General features: G+C 33.2%; 2 protein-coding genes across 5 annotated transcripts; one reads left to right on the forward strand and one right to left on the reverse strand.

Moving 5' to 3' along the window:
- Positions 1-722: 722 nt before the first annotated feature.
- Positions 723-4,011, forward strand: LOC140883223 (small ribosomal subunit protein mL104 (rPPR9)). 2 transcript variants are annotated; one of them, XM_073289603.1, is made up of 2 exons: positions 723-2,435; positions 3,655-4,011. In XM_073289603.1, exon 1 carries the CDS (start codon positions 803-805, stop codon positions 2,387-2,389), a length of 1,587 nt encoding a protein of 528 aa, XP_073145704.1. In that variant the 5' UTR covers positions 723-802; the 3' UTR covers positions 2,390-2,435; positions 3,655-4,011. The 2 variants fall into 2 exon arrangements, with proteins under 2 accessions (XP_073145704.1, XP_073145705.1); XM_073289604.1 differs by having other exon boundaries at positions 723-2,431.
- Positions 4,012-4,287: 276 nt separating this feature from the next.
- On the reverse strand, positions 4,288-16,754 carry LOC140881115 (cleavage stimulation factor subunit 50). 3 transcript variants are annotated; one of them, XM_073286161.1, is made up of 14 exons: positions 16,482-16,753; positions 15,846-15,929; positions 15,613-15,734; positions 14,711-14,783; positions 14,510-14,593; positions 14,345-14,431; positions 14,073-14,143; positions 9,231-9,282; positions 9,058-9,115; positions 8,814-8,914; positions 5,930-6,084; positions 5,667-5,775; positions 5,045-5,101; positions 4,288-4,805 (listed from the first exon to the last, which is right to left on the reverse strand). In XM_073286161.1, the coding sequence occupies exons 1-14, from the start codon at positions 16,596-16,598 to the stop codon at positions 4,653-4,655; spliced, it is 1,323 nt and encodes a 440-aa protein (XP_073142262.1). In that variant the 5' UTR covers positions 16,599-16,753; the 3' UTR covers positions 4,288-4,652. The 3 variants fall into 3 exon arrangements, with proteins under 3 accessions (XP_073142262.1, XP_073142264.1, XP_073142263.1); XM_073286162.1 differs by having other exon boundaries at positions 4,683-4,805; positions 5,011-5,101; positions 16,482-16,754; XM_073286163.1 differs by lacking the exon at positions 16,482-16,753 and having other exon boundaries at positions 15,613-15,724; positions 15,846-15,926.
- Positions 16,755-19,017: the final 2,263 nt, after the last annotated feature.

Below are 19,017 nucleotides of genomic sequence, written 5' to 3' on the forward strand. Positions count from 1 at the left end.
GAGAAACACCAGCACCGGACGTAGAAATGATTTTCAATGAGCATATAAAATTTCAAGAATTTCTCGGTCGATATAAAAAAATAAAAGACAAAGATGCTCACTTCACACTACGAAATTTTTTAGTTGATCATTTGTAGGAAGAATATAATCGTTCAAATGTTTGGAAGTTGTACTCTTATTGTATTCGTATTATGTTTGAATTTGTATTCGTATTATTTTTGAAGTTGTATCCGTATTTATCAATTTTAATATTTTTTTATATTAATTAATATTATATTTGTATTCTTATTTATCAATTTTAATAATTTATGTATATTAATTCGTATTGTCTACAATTTAATTTATATAATAATAATTAAATCATAAAATTAAAATTTATTATTTATATTTATTAATAATAAAATATGTTTTATATAATAAAATTATTAATTATATTGCTAAATTTGTAAAAATTATATTAAATAAATGATAATAATTAATATATGTAAAATATTCTTTTTGGTAGATTTGAAGTAAATAGGTTGGAGATAAATGTTATATTTGATGTAAAAATTATACTATTTTAATATAAAACTTGCACCAAACAATGCGATGAAATTCGATTCCAACAATCTTCGGTTAATAAAAAATTTTGATCACCTCTAAATTTTTTTATCACTTTTCATTTTTTTTGGAAAAACAAAAAAGAAAACCCCACATCATGTACCGTTCCCCTCGCCACATCAGATTACTAGTCTTCTTCTTCCCCCACTAAACCCTGAAATTCTGTGATTCCAAATTACTGTTCTCTCTCAAACTGAAAATGCGTAAGCCCACATTACCATTAACGCCACTCCAATTACGCAAACTCCTTTGCTGCTTCTCTGCACAGCTCCATCAACCTCCCCTGCCGCCGCCGCCGCCACTCCTCCGACCATTTCCCGCGTCCACTTCGACTGTCTCTAGTCCCCACTTTTTCTCCCCACGGCACTCTTCATTCAGGCTTTTCTCTTCCCTTACAAATGATAGCGGGAGCTTCAATAACGCAGAAAAGAACGAAGAGGAAAATAAAAACGTTGCGCAAGATCTTTCTGCTGAGCTTCTGAAAACCCCTGATGAGGAGCCTCTCCCTTTGCCTCAAAGATTGGATCTTTCCTTCTCCCACATAGCCATCACCCCCGCGCTGATCCTCGCCACACTGAATATTTCACCTGATGCAGGACGAGCGGCCCTTGATTTCTTCAAGTGGGCTAAGTCAAAACCAGATTTTCATCCCGGCGATGAGGTTTATTCTTACTTTGTTGATTATTTTGGTAGAAGGAAAGATTTCAAGGCGGCCCATGAGGTTCTTGTTGATGGTTGTGGAGAAGTTGGGATTAAATGTCTGGAGGCTCTTGTCGATAGGCTGGTTAGGGCTGGCAGGCCAACACACGTAGCGGCATTGTTTGATAGAATGGAAGAAGATTATAGATTCTCGAGGAATGTGGATTCATTGAAGTTGATTGTTAGCAGTCTTTGTGAGCGTGGATATGCTAGTTATGCTGAAAAAATGGTCAAGAGTTCGGCTAGTGAATTCTTTCCAGATGAATACATATGTGACACGCTGATAGATGGGTGGTGCGTGGCTGGGAAATTAGATGAAGCTAAAAGATTAGCTGATGAAATGTATCGGGGGGGATTTGAGATTGGTACATATGCGTACAACGCCATGTTAGATTGTGTTTGTAGGCTTTGCCGAGAGAAGGATCCATTCATACTTCAATCCGAGGCAGAAAAGGTACTAATTCAAATGGAAAGAAAGGGCGTTCCACGTGATGTGGAGACATTCAATGTGCTGATTACTAATTTATGTAAGATTAGAAAAACCGAAGATGCCATGAAACTTTTCTCTAGGATGGGGGAATGGGGATGTTACCCCAATGATACGACATTCCTTGTGCTAATTAAGAGTTTATATCAGGCTGCACGAGTTGGGGAAGGTGATGAGATGATGGATAGAATGAGATCTGCGGGATATGCTGTAGATAAGAAGTCTTATTATGAGTTTTTAAAGATTTTGTGTGGGATTGAAAGAATAGATCATGCTATGAGTGTTTTTGCAAAGATGAAGGAGGATGGTCATGAACCAGGCATTAAGACTTACGACTTGCTCATGGGAAAGTTGTGTGCTCATGGACGTCTGGATAAGGCGAATGTACTTTACAAAGAAGCTGAGAGCAACAGTGTACCTGTTGAGCCAAAAGCATACAAGGTGGATCCTAGATTTGTGAAGAAGAAAGCTACTACCGCAAAGAAGGAGAAGAAAAGGGAGACACTGCCCGAGAAGATGGCTAGAAAAAGAAAACGGCTTAAAAAGATCAGGTTGAGTTTCGTCAAGAAACCAAAGCGGGCAACGCGGCGATCTTATTAGTTGATCTCTTTAGCATTGGAGTGTATGGCAAACCATTTTTGAGTAGGTAAATTGAATCAAATTCTTTATTGCCAGCTTTCTTATCTGTTTATCAAGCTTAGAGTTAGAGTTTGTTCTAAGACATTGTCACTCTAATTTTTATTTATGTTTTTGCTTTTTGTTTAAAATCTCACTTTATGTGATATCCTTGCATGTTATTTCATCGAGATCGATCACGAGAGAGAGAGAGGGAGGGAGTCCTCCTGTCTGTGTTTTCTGGATGTCCTCGATTAGGCTTGTCATTGCTTTTAGTGGGTACTACTTTGTGGTCTGGACACTATCTTTGGTGAAGTGATGTATACTTTGTTCACGAGCACGAGTTCAATTACATTTGCTTTCTGAGTTGTTTTTTCCTCCTTTTGTACAGTGGTATCAGTATTTTTTGCATGTCTTAAAAATTAGATTCTTTTGCTTTCTGAATTATATTTTTGTTGCTTGCCCTTTTTCGTTTAAACTATTTAGGTGCTTTATCAACATATAGTCAGTTACACCACTTCAACTGTCTCCGATTCTTCATATGCATCCAAATTGAACTATTCCCGTCGTGTAGTTGTTTTAGGAAGCCTCATCTTTCTATAGCGTGATAGCACTATATACTTACCATAGACTGGTTGAGTTCTGTTTTAGGTCCAGGCCCTGGTTGAGGATGAATTTTTCTTCATTCGACTGTATGAGAATCAGTGTCATTTGTGCTCCAGTAAGTCTGATGGTTTACTTTTGTTTGAAACCTGCATTGGGACTTAGGAGTATAAAGTTTTAATGGGACATTCATTGTTTCGAGTTGTTCTAACTTTCCCCACAGGGATTATTTCATCTTACCTTTACCGGCACTACCTCAATGATGTAATTAATAGTGGTGATTTATCAATATTTGTGGGTCCACTGAAAAAATAGAAGGACTATTGATAGACCCTTAAATCTGCAGGATCTCACCTACTCTTTCCACATAATGATTCATACTTGTATGATTTCAAGCAGTTACTTTTTGGTTCTTTAAATCAAGATTTGCGTATTTCAATCGCAGCGTGTTCATCTACCTTAAAAATGTGGTTCAATTTATAAGTTGTTTTTTTTTTAGGGTTATAAGTTGTAGTTTTGCTTCCATGCACGGGAGGTTTGTTTCCTGTTCTTGTTTTCGTAAACGATTGATGGATGCCGTTGCAATTTGTACCATACTATTGTGTGGTTACCCGATATTGATTGTTCTTTCCAACTACTGTCTGCAGTTTACAGAATTGTCGGTTTCCTTCACGGATCCATCTAAGTGCAGATTTCGGAAGCCAACGAAGAATCCGAGGATCGGTTTCTTACTACATTTTCAGGGCTAAACTTTGAGACACTGTTTAGTTTTGTTTCTGACATGAATCTGGAGCCTTGCAAGTCACAAGGTCAACTTCTTTTGTTCCGAGAATGAAATAAAAACTTCTCGCAGGATGTATCAGTTCTGAGTTCATTATCTCGCTTCCACAGTTGGAATTGATTTGTGGAGAAAAATGGGATTGTTATTTATTATTCTGAATCACTTTGAACGCGACGGCAATTGAAACTGATGTTAATAATCAATATCACATCATTTTCAAGAACGACAATTGATTTTTTTCCCCCTTTTCTGCTTTTTTTTTTAAAATCGACAATTACAGTAATATTATTCATACTAGCATTATTGTGTGCTAAATAGTTTGTTTTTATATTAAAATTATATTTCGATTAAAATTGTCGATTAAAATGTTTGTATTATATATTAAATACAAAAATTGAGGAGAAAAAAAAAAGAAATAGTTAAATTAAAAAGAAAAAAATAAATCATAATGAAGGGAAAAAAATTGAGATAGTGGAGGGAGCAGTTTTTTTTTTTTTTCAATTTATTGGCATACCAAGAAACCAAATGCTCTTATACATAATATACAGTAATAGATAATGGAAACTTCAATCAGTTCTTAATTATTATTCAATCTCTATAGTGTCACTAAAAGTACTTGCATCCAAATTTGAAGGGTAAAGGCCCATATTCCAAGCAACCGAGCAGTAAACACAATTTAACAATAGCACAAGATTTTCTGCAAAACTTGGGTGCGTTGATGATTTCATGCACGATGTATATAGATTCAACCTATGACTCAACCACTGCACTAATGGGTCGTCCCCTAAAACTCTTATCACAACCTGTAATGAGTGTAAACCACCTAATATTCCAAGTTGTGGGAGTGTTTCTTACGTTCTTCATTCAGGTTTCTTTCCAGAATCTCAATGATCTGTCAGTTCCGCATGTGACAAATGATGACTCCACAGGAGAATGCTCGAGCCAACGAGGACTGCCAATATGGTTTGAAGGCCATCTAGCTACTTTCTCTGTTGTAAGCGCATCCCATATAACGATCTGCAGAGCAAAAAATATCACCAATCACATAGGGTAGAATTCAGAACTCTCTACACCAACACCCCCATCCACCAATATACGCCAGGTGCACTGATTACCATTGCATTATCACAAGGGAGATCGGGCCAATTCAAAACGTATACAATCCAATAGTAATCTAGATAACACCTTTTCTCGTATATCATTGGGTTAGTGTAAAAGAAACCTTAATAAAGTGTAACATTTGCACGGCACACAACCTCATTACTCTGTTCATCAATGGAGAGAACGAATTCTTCTGTTACATTAAAGACAGCCTGCGACAAAAAATGTTTTGAAGGAACTTGATCAACATAAATCTATGTACAAGTAGGCATACCATAATTTGATTATTAAATTTGAAATGCATGACCTCAATCAATGCAGCCATAATAAACACTTAAGTTTAGTAGTTTCCTATCTTTTTTGATGCATGACATTACCTAGTTTTTATGTTCCAATACAAGTTTTGCATAAAAAAAATGTATCCATGCAACTTGCAAGTATGACATGCATGATTGTCCAAGCTCCAGCAGCAAATAAAAATGAATAATTAGAAACCTGCTCTGATGCAACTAGGAAGGGATTTAACTAATTTCTATTTATAAAAGTTGGTTGACAAAAATCCTAAGTTATCTTGTTCTAGAGCCCACGGCATTAACTATTAAGGGAGTTGAGCCCAACTTTTTTTTGCAAAAACTCCAATAATCAGAAAGCTTTCCAGCCAGTAGAGATACGTTGACAAGTAGAAAAAAGAAAACTACATACCAAAAGGAACATTTGATGCAATGTACAATTGTACATGCTCGTATACTGCCACAACAATCATGAAAATTAACCTACCTGGCACCGCAACTGTGTATGAGTGGACCCAATATATTGTTTGACTAATCTACCCGTGCCAACTTCCCAGAGATTTATGATGGAATCCTTTCCAGATGAGAGAAGATACCTAATAAACACTCAAAATGAGATATTAAGCACAATATCTGTACATGGGTCCCAGAATAAGTAAAAATGTGGTAATCTTGATGTATCTATTGAAAGAGTTGCAGCTCACAAGGACAAAGAAATCCATACAGACTCTAATATTATCTGATCTCTACCTTTGATCTTTCGTGAAATTTGCACTGGTGGTTTCTGCTGTTCCATGTGCATTCAGAATTGAACGGATACAATGACCAGTTACCCCATCCCAAATACGAATGGCACCATCTTTTGATGCTGTAACATAAATTCCACCTGTCGATGAATACCTGATCTGCATAAGAAAGTAATTTGAGAGGTACAGCTCAATTGAGACAGGAAACACCATGGAAGTTCTTCGATTTTTTTAAGGATAATAGCAAAAAGAACGTGTGATGCACGTTAATAAAAATTAAAAATATTATGAATTAAAAATATATATATTTAAAAATTCAATTTTTAAAAATTGTGTTATTAGCAAAAAATAATATAATAAGCATATATAACACAAATAGAACAATATGGATTGAAACAAATTTTTGAAAAATGTTTATCCATCCACACACCATACAAATATACAATAAAGAAAAAAAGTAACACAACATAATCAATCAACAATTTAGATAGAGATATAATGACAACTAATGATGAGGTTAATATGTATCAAAGCAGTTATAACCAATTATATAATAAAGAACGTCTATCAAAAAAATTGGACATATAACAATAAGTTAAATTATTTACGATCTTGTTAATTTATTTTTTACATTTATACGAGTGAGATAAATAAAATTTTTTAGTTGTTCATAATGAATGGTTCTTAATGTTATTCAAGTAAAAACTATTGGATATTGGACTAATCCTTTTATTGATTTAATTTAATATAATTTTTAATATACCATGATACTTGGTTTATTACCAATAAATTCGAATATTAATTAAAAATTTTGAACAAAGTAAGTATTCATATTTTTTCATGATTTCCAAATTGTATCATTTTAGATAATGATTATAGAATATAATTAGGTGATATTCTTCTAACTACAATATGGTGCTATTTTACAGACTCCATTTAATAAATTCTAAATTAAATTAAGTTAATTATATATTCTATTGAGTACAATTAAGTTAGTACACTTATATCACTTAGATTAATATGATATAATAAATTATAAAATGTGAAAATAGAATAAATCATTGAAAATATCGCATTAGTTTTACTTTTAATTATTTATCAATTTTGTCTCGGTAGTTAATTATTTATCATTAGATCAGTATATATAATTTCAAATTAAAAGTATACATTACTACAAACTAAAATATAAATATAACTCAACTTTACTTTTTTATATTTATATTTAATAATTTTCTTGAACTCTAATGTAAATAATTAATTAAATTAATTTGAGGAAAATATGGGTAATTTAGTTGGTTAATAATTATTATCCATTCAGTAACCGAAATTTTTAACCTCTCTTGATTTTAAGTTTGATTTTTAATTAATTTTTTCAATTTATTTATTAAGAGTTAATTAGTTATAATAATAACTAATTAGTGGAGTGGTAAGTTGAGGAAAATGTGGGTAAGTAGTTAGTGGGTCAATTATGATTATAGAATATAATTAGGTGATATTCTTCTAACTACAATTATGATGCTATTTTACGGACTCCATTTAATAAATTAAGTTAACTATATATTCTATATATTGAGTACAATTAAGTTAGGACAATTATATCACTTAGATTAATATAATATAATAAATTATAAAATACGAAAATAGAATAAACCATTGAAAATATCGCATTAGTTTTACTTTTAATTGTATAACAATTATCAATTTTTGCCTCAATAGTTAATTATTTATCATTATAGCAGCATATATAATTTCAAATTAAAAATATACATGACTACAAACTAAAATATAAATATAACTCAAAAATATCAAGCTAATCGTAACCTTGATTATTAATTGTTCTACTCATCAACTTACTTTTATTCGTAAGCAAAAAAAAAAACTTATTTTCATTCAAGAAGGAAAAAAAATATAAAATCGCCAAAAAAAAAATACCAAAATTTTTTCTTTTTCATAAAATGAAAGATATATATAATTTTAAAACTCAATTTCAATAGCATATATATCTAACTAATCTGAAATCGCAAAAGAAAAGACCAAATTTTATTTTTCATAAAATGGAAGATATTTCTTTATTATTTCTTCTTAATGTTATTTAGGTTGAAACTATTGGATATTGGACAACCTATTTATATAATTACTTTTTAATATATCATTATAATTTAATACTTGGTTTATAACAAATAAATTAGAATATTAATAAAAAAATTGACAAAGTAATCCAATTCCAAACTAAAATTTTTTAGATAATTATTATATATAAAACATAACAAGGTGATATTAATAAGCTATATATATTAAGAAATTATTTCTTTTAATTACATGATGTAATTTGACGAACGTCATTTTTAATAAATTCTATATTGAATTAATTATATAGTTTATTGGGTTATTTAATGATTATATGTAACTTTCAATTTTATTATACTTGATGGGTGAGAAACAATGTTTAATCAAATAATTCATTATTTTACCTATATTGTTTTTCAATAAATATAAATTGAAATTTCATTTATTATATATTTATTTTTTATTATTATGATAATTTATTTGATTTTTATACTTGATTAAATATCCATAGTACCGTACTTAAAATAATTAATATATGTTATAACTGATAAAAAAAATAGTAATTCAAATTAATTAATTGGGTGAGAAACAATATTTAAATTATATTGGGTAAATAATTTGTGAAGTTGAGAAAAAGGGGGTGAGGAAGTTGAGAAAGATGTGGGTCATTTAGAAAAAAGTGGGTCAATAATTTTGTAGGAGGGTAAATGTGTCAATTCACAATTGGAAAACATGTTCTTGTATCCATACTTTTATAGGTATGTATATATATATATATATATATATAGATAGATATATAGATATAGATATATAGATAATACCTGATTTATGGCTCCACTGGCACCAATCTCGTGAACGGTTGCTGGAAGGTAGCACTGAAAGGTGTTAACATCATACAAGTGTGGGATTGGATGGTCGGTCCCTGTAAATAACTGGAGTTTTATGAGATACCGATTTTTCAACCACAACACAGTAACACCCAATGTATTCACTCAAAAACATCACGGTTTACAGAGTCAAATAACCAATAACCCCATTGTTGCAACAAAAAATAAAAATAACAACCTGCCAAAAGAAACTCTCCAGATGGATGAAACGATACAGACCTCACATTGTGAGTATCCTGTTGAATGATGAGAGAATTCAGATCTATGACAAACATAAGTAAATAAATAATAATTACAATCTTCACAACTAAGCACCATATTTAAAGTTGGGTAAAGATAAGAAGTGATAACCTGAATAATTCTGAATGCTTTCCTTGCAACTGGTTTTGAAAAATCAAAAAACCTGGTATTGCAGAACATCATATAAATGTCTTTTGAAGCACATCAACTCTAAATTTTTCTCCCTCTATAACATCCATTACCATTGCCCGATCATGGTGTTTAAGGTAGTTTAACATAAAAGTATCGGTATGAATACCGACAAAATGTAAAAAAAGATGCCAATCCTGTTCATGAGAAGTCTAGCACTAGGGTTGGAAGTTGGCTAGCATTGATAATAACAGGTGGACTAGGAGCAGCTGCAGTACCCTTCCGCATTGAGAAATGTTACTACTACTGTACTTATCAATGGCTTCACTTTGAACCTTTTGGAGATTTACATGGCCCACACACACATACATGTGTCTGTGTATGATTTATGTCGATCTGATATATGTGTTCTGGACTTCTGGTGTTATTGTATTTTGGGGAGATTATATTAAATTATGCATAGCCACACATACAATAGTAGTATGCATATTTCAGCTATTGTTGGAGAACTATACCAAAGTTTTATTAAGACTAGCACAAAATCCTACGTCACAATAATGCACATTTGGATTCACCACAGATATCGCCCAAAAGTTCTATTATTTTGATTGTTGGATTGATCATCCAACACAATAAAAGTACTCCATCCTTTCCTCGAGTCTTGTGGGATTGGTATGTTGCGTCCTAGAGCACAAGAGCATGATGTCGACTATAAGTTGGTAAAGGTTATATATCTCACAATAATATGTTGGCAGCTTTGAAGTGATTTTATGGTTTTAACTATGGGTTTTAACCTTTTAGGATTCAACTGAGTTTAACTTAATTTGATAGATTATTTGACAGGGAAAATATTTATAGGAAAATATTTATGTTATATTTGATATTGAAAGGCAATTGGAGCCTGGAGGTGAAATCCAAGTCAATCACCATTCACCTTAGATATGTAAAATTTGGGGCAAGAAAACAGGATGGCTTTTAAAATGACGTGTAAACTATGGTCCTAAGTTGAACCCTAATTGTGGATTAACTAGTCCTTTGGTTCAATCAGAAATAAAAGGTATTGGCTACTTGCTGAAAGAAAATTTGTTCACGAACTACTAGGTGTCCCATAATCTGAAAACTAAATTGTTTTGTCTAATCAACCTATAGCGTATCATTGTATATATTAATCACGGTGAGGCTTCCAAATCCCACCATGCCCTCCTCCCTCTCTTAAACTTTCTCATTAGATGTGTAGACCAATAAATTTGTTCAATCCATGGTTAGCTGTTATGAATGCAAATGGAGTGGGCTCTTAGGAGAGTACCAGGCCCATTATTAAACAAGCTTACAGTAGAAGAGTTAAGAAAGGCCCAAGTAGTGAGGAGAATAAAATGTGAAAAAAAAAGAAAGCAGTTAGCATTCTGTCATTTTCGTTCTTGGTAGTGGGACAAGCCGAGTGCTAGGGTGATGGCAAGGATATCTTTGTGCATAGAATACTCTGGGAAATTATTAATTATTATCAAGTTCTTCGTATTAATTATCTTTCATATTATTTGCTCTTCAATCTTTACGTATCTCTCTGAATCTGTGAAGCTTGAATAGAAATTATATATTAATTGGTCCGACCTGTCGGGTTGAGAGAGACGCGAGAAAGCATGGCCAGCACAAGCTCAGATGCAAGAATGGAAGCAATGGAGAAATCAATCACTGATATTCAAGATAAAGTGAAAACTCTCACCAAGACAATGAACGAATTTCTGGATTTTAAGGTGACGGTGGAGTAGATGCTGAAAGCACTGCTTGAGAATAGGGAGGAAATGCAGATGCGTAACAAATAATCGCATCTGGAATTTCCACAGAAAGAAAACAAAACAGAGGAGAGAGGGGCGCATCTTGAAGACGGGGATGAACTCAGGCATCTCATTAAAAGGATTGACATACCTGGTTTGGTGGCACTGATTCCATGGGATGGGTAGGGAAAGCGGAGCAATACTTTGAGTTAAATGGAACGGCAGCAAGTCACAGGTTGAAAATAGCGGACGTGTATGGAAGGAACTGCTGTACACTGGTTCCGCTGGATCACACAAAAATTTCCATATATGAGTTGGGAAAGATTCACCGACGACTTGACTAGGAGATATGGAGGCAGACATGCAACAACGCCGTTTGAATTACTGGCTTACATGAAACAAGAGCAGCAACCCCGTCGTCGATGCATATATCGAACAGTTTGAACTTCTGATAGGCCCTTTCTTCGTAAGTTTGTTCTGATTTATTTTTTTTATGATATTCTGATATCTAATGCACCATCAGTTAAAGTTGAACGAAAAGAAATGTCAGTTCGGGCTCGATCAGATAGAATATTTGGGACATATTGTGATTTGTGAGCAGCAGTGGAATAGTCATGGATCCGAGGAAGGTTAATATATAAAACTGTGGCCGCTGCCTCGGAACACGAAAGGAATTCGGGGTTTTCTTGGGCTGACAGGTTATTGCAGGAAGTTTATCAAAGATACGGCAAAATCACCAAACCTTCGACAGAGCAGCTAAAAAGAAACAATTTTTGCTGGAATGACGAGGCCCAAGAAGCATTTGAATTATTAAAGAAGGCTTTAATATCAGCACCGGTTCTGCATATGCTGGATTTTAACCGAGAATTTGTGGTTGAATGTGATGCTTCAGGCACAGGAGTGGGGGCTGTTTTGATGCTAAAAAAACAAGCTATAGCTTATTTTAGCAAGGCTCTATCGGATCGAGCACTTTCAAAGTCCACCTATGAGAAAGAGTTGATGGCTTTAGTCATGGCAATTCAACACTGGAGACCGTACTTGATGGGGAGAAAATTTGTTGTGATGACAGACCATAAATTTTTAAAAAACTACTTACACCAGAGGATATCAACACCGAACCAGCAGCATTGGTTGTCTAAATTAATGGGGTACGACTTCGAAATCATGTACAAGGCTGGAGGAAAAAATGGGGCTGCCGATGCTTTATCCAGGCGGACCGAACTAAAAAATCTGTCAATGCCAATATGGGTTGATATTGATGAAATAAAAAAAAAGCTGTGGAGCAAGATTCAGAGTTACAAAGTATCAAACATCAGATTCTGCAAGGGAAAACACCCCCTATACATTACCAGCTGGTCAATGGGTGTTTATTATTTAAAGGGCAATTGGTAATCCCAAGTAAACCGCCATGGGTTCAAACGTTATTGGATGAATTTCATTCATCACCGATTGTGGGGCCATTCTGGGGCGGGCTCTGAGGACACTGAAAAGGATTGCCAATAACATCTAATGGATAGGAATGAGAAGGGATGTACAGAAATATGTGTCTGAATGTGTCAGCTCTCAAGTGTCAAAAGCAAAAATACCAAGCCATGACACCGGTTGGTTTACTGCAGCCACTACCAGTACCTGAAGCGAATGGGAAGATATCGTAATGGATTTTATTCAGGCCTAACAAAGTCAAATGGATTTGATGTAATAATGGTTGTGATAGATCGACTATCCAAATATGGACATTTCCTGTTGTTGAGGCACCCTTTTTCAGCTAAAACCGTGGCAGAAACATTTATGAAGGAGATAGTACGGTTGCACGGCGTACCCAAATCAATTGTTAGCGACAGAGAGACTGTATTTATGAGTCTCTTCTGGTCGGAATTCTTTCGGCTACAAGGTATGAAGCTCAAGATGAGTACATCATACCACCCGGAGACGGACGGACAGAGTGAAGCTTTAAATAGATTATTTGAAACTTGCGTTGTTTTGCATCGGAACAACCAAGAAGTTGGGCAACTTGGCTACACTGGAGTGAGTTTTGGTATAATACGTCATTCCAAACTTCTGCTGGAATGACCCCTTTTGAGATATTTTATGGAAGAAAACCGCTGACTGTTTTGCAATATCTTCCTGGGGAAACATTAGTGGCAGCTGTGACCAATGAATTGAGCCATCGGGATGAGTTGCTGCAACAATTGAAATTCAATTTGAAGCGAGCACAACAACAAATGGTAAAATTTGCAAATAGAAACTGGAGGATGTGGAGTTTCAGATTAAAGATATGGTTTTTCTCAAATTAAAACCACACAACAAATGGTTTGTCGCCGGGTATGTCAAAAACTAGCAGCCCGGTATTACAGGTCATTTCAGATTATTGAAAGGATCGGGAAGGTGGCTTACAAGCTGCGTCTACCTGAGGGCTCGAAGATACATCCTGTTTTTCATTTCTCTTGTCTGAAAAAGATGTTTGGGAATCCTCTAACTGAGGCAAGGCTACCAAAATAATTGGATTCTGATTTAGCCCAGAACTTTGAACCAGAACAAATACTATCGCAAAGCTCAAAGTTCAAACGAGGTGAACAAATTCTGCAGATCTTGGTTAGATGGAAGGGGCGTCCTGCTGAAGACTCAACCTGGAAAGATACTGTTAATCTTGCGGCTCAATTCCCTGCTTTCAATCTTGGGGACAAGATTGATCTTGAGGGGGTGGGAATTGTTATGAATGCAAATGTAGTGGGCTCTGAGGAGAGTACCGGGCCCAATATTAAACAAGTTTACGGTAGAAGAGTTAAGAAAGGCCCAAGTAGCGAGGAGAATAAAATGTGAAAGAAAGAAGGCAGTTAGCATTCTGTCATTTCGTTCTTGGTAGTGGGACTAGCCGAGTGCTAGGGTGGTGGAAAGAATATCTTTGTTCTGGGAAATTATTATCAAGTTATTCATATTAAATATCTTTCATATTATTTGCTCTTCAATCTTTACGTTCTCTGAATCTGTGAAGCTTGAATAGAAATTAAATATTATTAGCACAGAAATAATTTCAAAGACAAATATAACATACTTTATCGTGCGATCTTTAGCCCCAGAAATCAGAATAGGGTTTTGAGGATGGAAATCCAAATCATTGATAGGCTGCAGCAGTAAGATAAGCCATTAAAAATAGAGAAAGACACGTCTGACTTCAGTATATGTTTAAACCAGACAGAGGATCCCAGAAAGAAAGTAATGTCATCGAATACACAGCGGAGATATAATATTGGACATACAAGCATATGTTTAACTGTTTGTTTCATGTGGATGAATATTCAGATAAAATATGCTTTGAGTGTTTACTTGTAAGTGATCATAAAATGTCCATGTTACAGGTCTCACGGGACCATCTCTTATATCTGGAAGCATCATTTGCTTCACTTTTGATATCTGCGAGATAAAAATAGAAACCAATGAGCATGAGAAAATTGATTTGAACATGGTCAGTATCTAGGGGGGAAGTAACACCTCAAAGAGCTTAATTGATGTGTCTGCACTTCCAGTTGCAAGAAATCTTCCATCAGGGCTGAACCTTGCACATCTAGCAGCATTCTACATAATAGAACTTCACTGAAAAAGATTACTCGAGCATATTTTTCCAGTGAAGTAATATCTCTTGGCTGAATAGAAGTAGTCTTCCTAGATTTAAACTTTACAAGGATCGTTTACCTTGTGTTCTGAAATATGCCGAGTTTCATGCTTTGGAAAGGTCTTTGATGCTCCTTTCGTTTCATGCACACCACTGGTTAAAACAAAACATTTCTAATACTCATCATTTAGAACTATCAAAAATTTATTTTACACCCTATAGTAAAAAAAATCCAAATTAAATAAATATGACCGATGGTGTTAGATAATATACGTGTTTCTATTTCTATGCAAAAAGTGAAGCCACTGATCAGATTAGTAACATCAAGCAACTAATATGATGGCAATAACAAGAGCAGACATTTTATCTGGCACTGCAAAGATGTTATATGTAGTAAAACAAGAAAATAGAGGAACAAAGAAGATATCAGAACATTATATTCTTTGCATTAAGATTTAAGAACCTATGGTTATATCTAGTCTAGTTCTTTAAAAACAGGAAGACATGCATTATTTTCAATGTCTTCAGATAATGAACTAGTCTGAGCATTATGAATCTATGGTTATAAAGTGAATTTTGCAATTGGTTGGAACCGCTGATCTTATAGATTTTCTAACCCTAACATCCCATGGAACTCCTCGAAGAAATAACAACCTTCCACTCACATACTAATCACATTTTTCATTGGATTATAGTCCCATGGCCCAGTTGATTTCAGTAGTGCAGTGATGCTAATAACCGAAAATGAACTGATTATTAATTAATATACAGCTTACAATTGTTCTTATACATCACAGAAAGACATCAAAACCAAGCTCTGCTCAGGTTAAATCTACAGAGAATCAATATCTTATTAACTTGAGATCTGTACGACTATACTTCCAATATAAGAGGGATGGAATCAACATTTTCACATCAAACAAGCATACCTTAAGACATGCACGTCAATACGATAGCATAAGAGCGTGATCAAATGATTAACCTGAAATCTACACCAATGACTCGAGGAGCAGGTATTGAGCCGTATCCTGCAGGTACGCTAGAATCAAACAGAGTAGTTGAAGATACCCCACTCAGCATCTCATCTTTCTCCACTGCAAGACCCTGTAGAAAACTTAGAACCACCACAATTATATTTTTTCACCTCTTATTGCTTCATTTTATAATTTTGCGATTGAGGGATGTAATACCCAATAATTTACAAAACCAATTAACCTTGGCAACCAACTCCTGGAGTTTGTTAAGAGGTGCTTCAACATTTAGTGGTGTCATTGTAGCTGATGCAACTGCACTTGCTGCCTGGATAAGAGGGAAAAAAGTAAAATAAAAAATAAAAAGTTGAATGAATAAGTTAATGGACCAGAAAAAATTTTACGGGAAAACCATGAGACGAAGATAGATGTATATCATTTGCATTTATGGGCATGCTGCCAAGTGGTAGGAAATCTTAAAAGTTATCTAGCAATAACAGCCGTGACCTTCACGCTAGCGGCTACCAACGACAATTTCCTCAATCAGTCTGCCAAGGCATTTTGAATTCTTACAATTCTCAAATTATCTATTTTCATCCCCAATTCACGCCTAGTTCAAAGCAACATAAAAGAAATGCAATGTCTAGCAAACTCACGAGTTACCAGTTCATGTGGGCTTGAAATTGCTTACTTTCAAAATACATAAACCAACAACAAGAACTCCCTTATCCAGCTTTCAAGTGATTCTGATTCTCATTTTATTTCCATAGATCGTGCATATCAACTCAGTTACTCAGAATATCATCACTAGTAGCTTATACAACTAAGATTGTCTGCAGAAATCGCTGGATAATTAAACTCAATCACAAGAAAGAGCAACCTGATTGAAATTGTTGTCACGGAGATGGGCAACAATGAGCGCATTGACATGGCGGTAAAGCTTGCCGTCCTGCAATGTCTTCTCCAATCCACTGGCGTTGAGGCTGCTGCTCTCCATGTGGTAATTATCTCCTCGGAGCAAGCAAACCCAAAACTTCTCCTAGGGTTTCATAAAACCCTAACAGCAGCAATTGGCAGATTTTGCTGCAGCGGATTGGGAATTATTTTGATCATAATCATGTAGTTTTAAGTTTGAACACTTGTTGAGTTGCGGAGAATTGTATATTTTTTGTGGTGTTTAACTTGAATATTTTTTAAAGAAAAAACTTTAAATTGAACATTATATTTATTTTATATTAAAATTGATATTATTTTGTCGCTCAAATAAAAAAAATTGGTGTTACTTTAATTTTTATTACTCCCGCTATAAATGACTTCGCTCAAATATTTTTTTAAAACTATCTCTAATGTATTTAAAACATATGGAGAGGGTTAGTTTTCATTTTTCAAAACACTAGTTTAACCGAGATCATTTATTAAAATATTTTCAGACGAAGCAAGGACGGGACAAATACGGGACTCGTAATCATCAATCATCAATTTGAATTAAATGTTTTAAAAATTAATTTATTTGTTTAATCTTCAAGCATGATCCCACAATATTTTCTGTATGTCTATCTTAAGAATGAAGTGATTTTTCTTATATTTATAAATATTTGCTGTATGTGTATCTTAAGAATGAAGTGACTTATCTATTTATAGATATTCAGAGATTTTTGTGAGTTTGGGTCACTTATGAGATTTTTGTAGATATTTTTATCATTTGATTAAATAATAATTAAATGGGATCGGACCCAACGAATAATTCTTATGCTTTGTTAATTATGTAATACTTTTCATATTGGATAGGATAGGAGATTTGTATCACAAAATTGAATCTTGATACAATTTTATAGGTTATTTTGATTTTACAAATGTAAAAAATAAATGGAAACTATAATTTTTGTATATGGATCCTAGGGTTCAAAACTTTTCAATAATTAAAATTAAAAGTAATATGAAATATCTGTAAAAAAAATGTAATATAAAATAAAAATTATCAAATACATGATTACGTTACTCGTTTGTCCCATTTTAAATTTCATATCATGAATGAGCTAATTGACTAATAATTATTTATGAATAATAATTTTTCTATCATTTCATAATCATAAACTAATTAAGTTTCCATGTCAGAATTCATATAAAAAACATCATTTTGAAGTTCAATAAAGCAATAAATAATATGTACAATCTTCTACATTATTCACGGTTTGAAAAATAATAGAGGAAACACTTGTGAAGAAGTGTGGGAAAAAAATCAAAAGTGTCCAAGTGATTAATGTTTGAAAATAAAAGTGTAAAGTTATAATTTTGTTAAGTTGAATGTTTGATGAATATGTGATTCTAAATTTTTAATACTAGTTTTTCAATGAAATGTAAACAAAAAAATATTTATTGTAGTGTCTGTAAAGAAAGTTCGATGGTGTTTATGAACGTCTAAACTTTAAATGAATGTGAAATGTAATTTTGTATTAAATAAAAATATTTGGGTAAGAGCGTCTCTTAAAATTTCTAATAAGCAATAATTTATCAAAATACCAAAATTACTTTTGAATAATCAAAATTGGCATCATATATTCAGGATTTGAATTAAAATGAGAAGAAGCATAACATATTTTTGGTTTAAGGGGGAAAAACCTGATTTTTAAGTATAAAACAAACAATTACTTTTCATCAATGTTGCAAACACACCCATGAGTGAATCCATTCAACTATACGGTATAGTTCAACCTATCTTATGAGTATTAGTGTATTACTCCAATGATAGATTTAATGTCTCATGATTTGTCATGTCAACAATATATCATTAATTACGCCTATTTTTAAAGATATGAACCATTGGATGCATGATTTGGGCATTACCCTTAATGTAGGATCTCTATACATCATTTTTCTATTTCTTTAGGCTCCGTTTGGTACCGTTATTAATAATCTATGTATAAAATTATCCTGTCTAATCAGATCTTCTTCTCGTCATATTATTTATCCATCTATTAATTATAATTTTACATCAATCAAATCATTAATTATTTATCTTACATCAATCAAATCATTGAATTAAAATTACTATATTACCTCTTATAAATAATATTATTTATATTTTTTTATTATTATTAAAAGGATAATATGGTAATTTACCATTTTTATATAAAATTTAATCAATCAAATCAAATAAACTATAATATATCAATCAAATCAAATCAAATATCTACTATCCTTTCTTATTTATTTTTTATTACATTACATTACTTATCTATATATTATTTATCTCATCATATATACCAAACTGAGCCTTAATGTGTCATAAATCATAACATTGTTGATAACTATCCGTCTTCTTGCAACCAACTGGACAAATAAAAATCGATGGGTGACTCTTAATCAACCTCAACTAATTAGCCAAATAATTAAGAATCCATTGATAATATTGATTT

Source organism: Henckelia pumila, chromosome 2 (genome assembly GCF_033568475.1).
Source record: "Henckelia pumila isolate YLH828 chromosome 2, ASM3356847v2, whole genome shotgun sequence".
Lineage (NCBI taxonomy): Eukaryota > Viridiplantae > Streptophyta > Magnoliopsida > Lamiales > Gesneriaceae > Henckelia > Henckelia pumila.